Source organism: Portunus trituberculatus, chromosome 32 (genome assembly GCF_017591435.1).
Source record: "Portunus trituberculatus isolate SZX2019 chromosome 32, ASM1759143v1, whole genome shotgun sequence".
In the NCBI taxonomy this organism is placed as follows: Eukaryota; Metazoa; Arthropoda; class Malacostraca; order Decapoda; family Portunidae; genus Portunus; species Portunus trituberculatus.
The window spans coordinates 14,383,952-14,392,445 of NC_059286.1; the positions used below are offsets into that span (position 1 = coordinate 14,383,952).

An 8,494-nucleotide genomic window follows, 5' to 3' on the forward strand; every position below is an offset into this window, starting at 1 on the left:
TTTTAAATACTCAAGGTTTCGTACCTTTTCTCCACGCCCATTTTACCATCTACCATTCAGAGATCAGACATGTGGAGGTCCACGTGTGACAATGTAAGGACGAGAACACATACGAAGGTAATGTAGAAACAACCTTAAACGTAGTATACACAACATTGCCTTACTGGTGTTTCATAGGCTCAACTTTTCCCTAGTCTCATAGCACGTTCACCATTGGTCTAAACATGAAATACTGCTTGTTCATTGGCCATTTAAAACCACCCATCCTGTTCAACTACACGTGGGGAAACACGTGTTGACTATACCACTCTCCAACGTCGTAACCAGAGTATTTTGTTTTGAGTGTTTGTTTGGGTCTGCGTACTATCTGAGGTCTGGCTTCCCTCTCTCTTGTTTATGTTAGGCCTCTCACTCTCGTGTTCACAGCAGGGTCCCTTTTACAATTCTCCCGTAGACGTAATTATTTACATCCTTGTGCCACTGCTGCATCACGCTATGTCCCACCAGGCTGTGGCATGCCAGGGTATGACATACCCCCATCCTTAGTAGCGCGTCCCGGCGCGAACTGCTAGTGGTGAGGGCATGCGTGATAAGCGGTGTCCTCTGGATTGAGCTTGCGTTGTGTGCTGACAGTCACCTGGGCTGGCGCAGCCTGTGCCAAGCCAAAGAGTGCACAGGGTCGGTAGATGCGGTAGGCCACCAGGCCGGCCGCGATGACCCCAATAGGTAATAGGATCCAGAGCCAGTCCTTCCCGTTGTGCCAGTCGAGTGCCGTAGGAGGGGACTGTTTCGCCAGCGGCTGCATATGTGCAATATATTTTGGGACAGACCAGGGCTCAAGACCAAAACTGTCGGGAATGCTGATATTAGTGGTATTCACAATAACAGAATGTTCCCAGGATGAGAAGGCAATGGGAGTAGTAAGGGATAAGGTTGAATAACCATAGGAGCTTCAGCAATATAATGAGAGGAAGCAGGAGAGAAAATGTATCACTATGTATAGAACAACCCTGACTCACTTTCAGAAGGCCAGTACCATTAATAATGTGTCTAGTAGTAGGAATGGAGGAGTTGTTACAATTCACAGTAATATCTAGTGGTTTGCTTGTGGCATAATTCCACCCAGATGGCTGATCAACAAAAATAGGCTTGAAAGACTTCACAATCAGCGTGTTACATATATCAGAGACAGAAGGCTTGTGCAGAAAAATAGCAACCTCACAACAATCAGTGTTAGTGGAATATATAGGTTGGTTGGGAGGACATATCCATATATCATCAGACATCCTACAATCATCAAAATCATCAGTCAAAAAAAATTGATTTCTTGCCTTGTTAATCACTAAATATTTCCTTGAAGGTTGATGCATTAAAAAAGCATCTGATTTAGAAATAGGAAAGGGAAGGGGAGGTCATCCTGAAGACATCAAAGGTGTCAGCTGGAATTCCTCGCAAAGGAACGAGTAAGTAGAAGCTCAAGTCATGTAATGCAGTGTTATGGATTACACGAATAGCAGCTCTGTGTAAACCTAAATATTCTGGTTTAGGAGGAAACAATAACTCATGTTTAACTGATATCTCATCTAAAAGTTGTAGTAAAAATGCATTTGTCACAATATTAGGAGAAATATGGGTTTCCATCATACTTTGTAATCCTATCTTAAAATTAATATGATCAGCTGCAATGGATGTCAAGGCTAGCTGGATATGCAGTAAAATCTCCAGTGAAAGAATGGATTTTTCATTATTTTCTATATGTTTTTCCATCTTAGTCATAAGGGTCTTAGTAACACGGGTAGCAGTTTCTAGTTTTTCCAATGTTTGATGAACATTTGTTAGTTCATTGAGAGTGACATTGATAACATGGGAATGAACATTTAGGAGTTTTCTTTCCTCTTCTGTGAAGGAGTCTAACGATTGTAATCTTTTATGAATAAAATCAACTTGATCTTGTGTAGCAGTCCCAAATAATGTGTTTGCAAAAGATCCTATAAAATTTATTGCCCCTTTTTTTCCTTCTAGGTTGAGGAATGTCATTGGCCACAATATGCATTAGGAAATCCTGCATTGAAGCATGCAAATTTTTAATCTTTCTTGAAAAGCCAGGATATGCTGAGAAATCAAAGAGGTAAACAAGATAAAATCATCTCCTCAATTTCATCTAAATTATATATCATATTCTGATTGATGATAAAATCATCTCCTGCAATTTCATCTAAATTATATATTATATTCTGAGTGATATTGATGGCTTTTTAATTGGCTCATAGATATCCTCCAATTTCAACAAAAAGGCACCACATAAGCTTGTCCAGTTACAAGTAGTTGATGGTCTTGGGAGAAACTCATCCCTTGTTGAGGAGGTGAGCTTTGGGGTACATCCCAGGCTTGAACGTATCCCATGCATAGCCCCACAGTCTGCAAAGGAACATTTCATTTTATTTTATTTTATTTATTTTCTTTTACCATATTCTAAGGGCTTATGCATTACAAACGGAAGATTCGGCACACTTGTCCTCGACCGTAAACTGTATGGGACTGACGTGGTAGCTTCACCTTGATATTCTTCTTGCAAATTCTCAGTTACATTATGAATTTCCTCATCAACACCATGACTCGCTTCTGATAGTGAATTGTCATCCGATTCTGAATCTACACAGTGCTTTACATCCCTGAGAACACTGGAAAAGGATCTAGTGTCTGCAATGTCAACTTGGTTTCCTTGTTTCACCTGGTTCGTGTACCGGATATGCTCGTCTGACATTCAGGTTCATCTGAGGGGTAGCATTGTCTTCATGGATAATTCTTATTCTGTCAGTGTGTAATGTTGTCATCTTACCATTTCTAATGTTTCTTAATTTGACCACTACATCACTCACCTTTTCTGTCACTCTATAAGGACCTGTATATGCGGGTTACAACTTTGCGGGGTTCCTGCAGTGGGTACTCGGCGGACATATACTCTATCTCCAACTTGAATAGTCTTTATCTTTGCCTTCTTACATTGAGCCTTTTCATTTATTCCTTAGCTTCTTCTAAATATTGCTGACACCTAGCATATACCCTATTTGCTTTTGTTGCCATCTCCTGCTTAAAATCATCAACATTATACCAAACTTGTTCCTCTTTCATCATTTCAAATGGGATGGTTGGATCTCTGAGATACATGAGATAAAAGGACTTTCTTTTATACTTGTGTGGTAAGCACTATTATATGCAAATGTAGCTATTGGGAGCATTGTATCCCAGATATTCATATTATCTTGCACCAAAGTGCGCAGTATGTTAATCAAGGTTGCATTTGATCTTTCAACTATCCCATTTGCTTGAGGATGGTAAGCTGTAGTTTTGCTATGTCGGAAATGCAGTAACTCAGTTAATCCCTGTAATATAGAATTGACAAATTCCCTACCTTGGTCTGTCACTAACATCTCAGGTATACCATGTTTACAAATCACTTCATCAAAAATATTCTAGCAACTTCTGCGGCCGACTTGGTTTTCAGTGGTTTTGTAATCAAATATCTAGTAAGCACATCTATCACAACAAGACAATACATATATCCATTATCCGATCTACCCATGGGACCAACAATATCCATATGTATGCGCTGGAAATATCCATATGTATGCGCTGGAAAGGTCTCTCAACATCCGGGTATCTTCTCAGTGGTGCTGGGGCGTCCCCGACCTCTTAAGCCTACGACAGATGAGACAAGACCTGCAATATCTTTCAATGTCCTCCTTCATTTTGGCCAATATGCAAATTTCTGACACCTACTTAAGGTAACGGATGGCCCACCATGCCCGCGGTTGGCAAAGAGTGGCCGAGGTGTACAGCAGTGTGCACAAACTGTTCGGGTACTAATATCTGACGCGTCATTTCTCCATATGTGTTGTGACTTACTCTGTAAAGCATATTATTGTCTAGAGACAATTCTGATATCTTTAACTTCTTATACCTCTTATCAATATTGTGCTTACTTAATTTTCCTTTTATTTCTTGCTCAGTTAAATTCTCTCTCATTAACTTTTCAATAAGCTATAAAATTCTTGGTTATCTTGTGACCTTATTAATTCCTTCAGATTCCAATCCACCATATTTTCTTCTGTGTTTTCTGTTATTGCTAACAAATGTTCATTTCCTTCATTTATTTCCACTTCCCTCAACCTGGATAAATGATCTGCTACCTTGTTAGCTTTTCCAGGAATATATTCCACCTTAATATCAAACTCTGCAACAGCTAATTGCCACCGAACTATCCTGCTATTTGCATTTGAGGTGGTCAACAACCATACTAATGGTCTGTGATCTGTGAGAATATAAATAGGGTAACCCAGGCACAAATCTCTGTTTACCTTAAGCCCATATACAATTGCCAGAGCCTCTCTTTCAATAGTACTATAATTAAGTTCAGCCTTGTTCAGTTTCCTGCTAAAAATGATAAGGGTCTTAGGTTATTCATGCTATCCCTTTGTTGTATTAATCCCCCGATGGCAAAGCTCGAAGCATCCGTCGTTAAAAAGAATGGCTTTGAGAAGTCTGGAAATTTCAAAACAACATTTTGTGTTAATTCTTGCTTCAAGGTCTTAAAAGCCCTATCAGCTTCTTCATTCCACATTATGTGGTTATTGTTCTTCTTTCCAGTCACCATTCCTGCTGTTAGTTTAGTTAAGGAGCAGCTATCGCAGCATAGTTTCTCACAAACTTCCTATAGTAGTTAGCCATTCCAATGAAGGACTGTAATTCTTTCACTGTTGTGGGGCTGGCATGTTCTTAATAACTTCAATTTTGCTAGGCTGTGTTTTCAACCCTTCGGCTGATATAATATGTCCTAGATAATTTACACTATCCTTAAAGAAATTACATTTTTCAGGTTTACTTTCAACTGAGCATCTTGCAAGCGTAGAAGAACCCTCTCCAAATTCTTTACATGATTTTCTAGATCTGTTCCTTGAACTATGATATCATCAATATAAACAAAAGTATCAGATCCTGTCAATCCAGCCAATACCTGATTAATAATTCTACAGAATGCCGCAGGAGAATCCTTTAAACCCATAGGTAGCACATTATGTTCATATAATCCATTTGGTGTTGCAAATGCAGTCCAGGGCTTGCTTTCTTCATTTAACTGTATTTGATGGTAACCTTGTTTCAAGTCAAGGCATGAAAACATCTTTCCTTTTCCCAAGTTATGCAAAATGTTATTCACATTAGGTAATGGGTAAGAATCATTCAGCACATGCTGATTTAAATTCCTGAAATCTACACACAATCTAATTTTTCCATCCTTTTTCACTATGGGAACAACTGGGGAGATAAATGCTGATCTGGATGGTCTAATAATACCCTGGCTCTCCATTACTTTAATTTGTTCAGCTACCTTATCATAAAAACAAGCTGGGATGGGATAAGGTTTCTTGGACGTAGGTCTGGACTGTAACTGAATGGTGTGATAGAAAAGGGTGATATACTTGGAATGTCGTCATCACTAGCAAAGACAGAGGAGTATTTAACAACTAATTCTTTCAATATTTGATTTTTCCTTGTTCCCTCAGGATACATGTGATTAATGATTTCTGAAAAGGCCTTCATTTTATCTGTTTCATTTTCTTCTGTCACACCATTCACTGTATATTCATCACTCCCGCTTGGCAGAACCTCACTCTGACATGACTGTAAGTAGCCTAATGTTTTCCCTGGCTCTAACGGCACATGTTCACTCGAGAAATTTATATACCTCACCACAAACCTAGATTTCTTCTTCTCCATGTCATTTTCTAATTTCACTAAACCTGGACATAAAAACTGAGACCCTATAACTCCTTTAACTGGCTCGAATATAGCGATATCACTATCCACTAACTTTGTTTCTAAGGTCACATAACTCACTCGTACTCCTTGTAATATTGATGTCTGAGCTACTGAGCATTTATAACTGGGATTATCCTTTGATTCATTTGTTACTGCTTCCTTTTCACTTCTCTCAGTTATCATGATGGCATGCATCATGGGTATTTCTAATAACAATTCTCCTTCCTTCAATATATAATTTCAGAGGTTTGGTATTTAGATTCACATTATATCTTTTCATAAAGTCAAAACCTATTATTATCTGTGATGGCAAGGCTCTATCTTCACTGATCACAAAATCATGTGTGTATATCTTACCTCAATTGTCAAAGTTAGCTTAGTCTTTCCTGAAGTCAACATTTCATCTCCACTCGCATTGCGAATTACCTTATTTGTTGGAGTAATGTGTTTCTTTCTAAGTTTGTCTACAACGTCACGTGATACAAGAGATACCCCTGCCCCCGTGTCCATCAAGGCTAATACACTCTCATTTTCAATCTGAACTTCAATAGAAACATTTCCCGTGTCACTATTCACCGCTGTGATTACCACCGATTCATGTGGTTGCGTTGGTGGTAAATTGGCGTTTTTTTTGTGTTTGATATGTGGTGTACCTACGTGAGTTGTTCATGCAGTCCTTACTCGCATGCCCTGTACCCGCAGGTGAAACAAGTTACCGTGGGCCTCGCCCTTGGTGGTATTGGTGGTAATTTCACTGTGCACTGACTCGCGAAATGTCCCCACTTGTGACATCTAAAGCATTCTATGGTTCTACAATTTTGAATGGTGTGGTTATTTCGCCCACACCTCTGACAATGTATATTTCTGACATTCTGAGGGCGATACATCGTGTGATCTGTAGTAACAGCATTCACTGTCACTGCGTTTACTGGGACAACCCTATTTTCTTTGCGTACTGCAGCGTCGTGTAGCTGAAGGCTGGGGTGTGACGCTACATATTTGAGAGCTTTTTGTATACTAATAAAGGCTTTTCATATCTGCATCAGCAAGGATATAAGAAAAATCCTTAGGCAAAACATTCACAATGATGGAGACAAATATATCATTATATACTTCCTTACCTGTGGGTTTTATGCTGTCTAATTTTGCCACAATCCCTTCTACTCTGATATAGAGCTCTGTTATGGTTTCTCTGGGCTGTCGAGTTACTGATGACAATTCACTGATCAGGCTTGGAAGCGATCTATCCTCTGGATAAATATCAGGGAATGCTTTTCTCACATCATCCCAATCATTTTTATGTTGCGTTGCACAGTGTGTCATATGAGTATATGCACTGTCCAATGCATATTGCTTGGCCAACTCTATCCTCCCTTCGTCTGTCCAGTTTGTCATTGTTCTATTTTCTAAATCCTTTATCCATGCGTGAGCGCTGGCGATACATTTACATTTGGTACCGACGGGCTTCTTTCTTCACCTCCACAAAAATATGGTAACCCAATTACCTTGGAAAAATTATCCCTTGCATTGTCAGTGATCGCTTCCGCAATTTCCCCAGTACTGATGCAAGCCGGGATAGGGGAAAACGGAGATGTAGGGGTGACTGCGCCATTCTAGAGGTTGTGACGGCTGGCTGCTGATTCGCTTTACCGTTAAGCGATACCGAGCGCTGACGTAATTTATGAACTATATGTTTCATCTACAATTAAGCAACATTAAAATATTCTCAATATTTACTCGTTAACATCCGCTACATCCGTGACATCCAATGCACTTGATCGAAATTTTAATTGTCTTCACTCTCAACTATACGCCTGCAACGATTGCAATTGCAATAATATCCCACCGCTGCCACCAGTTTCGGAAGTTCGTTGCAAGTTGCAATCGTGTTATTCTAAGTGAAGACTTATTCTTACTGCAGGTAATATATTATACGGTATTGTATTTTCTAATTTTAATTCATCTAAGATTAATTACACCACTTTTCAAGATTGCTCATAATGTCACACAAATTCAATCAATGCCCTTAGAAATGTTAAGCTCATCTCCATAAATCCTTATCTCCGTAAATCCTTCATCAATGTTAATCACATACAATAAAACCACAAACACTAGGTGCCAATTTCACAGCTGATGCATCTCAATATCAACTCAATGCTTGACTTCTATAAATGCCCATATAATGTATACACCACAATATATCATATGTAATTATCTCCTCAATATTATATATCTTAATGCATCAACTGTGGAATTGCACTACACATACATAAAATCTTAATATAACATCCTAATAAATACACATCCTATATTTGTTTCCTCCTTTCACTTAAATGACATAAACATTGTCTTAGACTGCATTAACAACTATAGAGCTTTACTCACTAATACAAGAAAGAGTCTGTCCATGACTCGAATGTTTCTTCTCCTCCTCTCGGCCACTGCCTTCTGCTTTCTCCTCTCGTTTCTGCCAAGATTCTAGATCTCTTCTTGTTGGTTTCTGCTTATTTTAAATACTCAAGGTTTCGTACCTTTTCTCCACGCCCATTTTACCATCTACCATTCAGAGATCAGACATGTGGAGGTCCACGTGTGACAATGTAAGGACGAGAACACATACGAAGGTAATGTAGAAACAACCTTAAACGTAGTATACACAACATTGCCTTACTGGTGT

At 39.1% G+C, this 8,494-nt stretch overlaps 1 protein-coding gene across 1 annotated transcript; it reads right to left on the reverse strand.

The window, feature by feature from the left end:
* Positions 1-568: 568 nt before the first annotated feature.
* On the reverse strand, positions 569-7,255 carry LOC123511984. The gene is made up of 3 exons (XM_045268093.1): positions 6,939-7,255; positions 2,289-2,418; positions 569-950 (listed from the first exon to the last, which is right to left on the reverse strand). The coding sequence occupies exons 1-3, from the start codon at positions 7,210-7,212 to the stop codon at positions 569-571; spliced, it is 786 nt and encodes a 261-aa protein (XP_045124028.1). The 5' UTR covers positions 7,213-7,255.
* Positions 7,256-8,494: the final 1,239 nt, after the last annotated feature.

Coding starts and splice junctions, on each gene's coding strand:
- LOC123511984 (XM_045268093.1), bottom strand. CDS start 7,212: ATGACAAACTGGACAGACGAAGGGAGGATAGAGTTGGCCAAGCAATAT. Junction 2,419..6,938: donor AGACAGCATAAAACCCACAG/GTAAGGAAGTAT, acceptor GTTCCTTTGCAG/ACTGTGGGGCTATGCATGGG. Junction 951..2,288: donor AGCTTATGTGGTGCCTTTTT/GTTGAAATTGGA, acceptor ATATTGCTGAAG/CTCCTATGGTTATTCAACCT.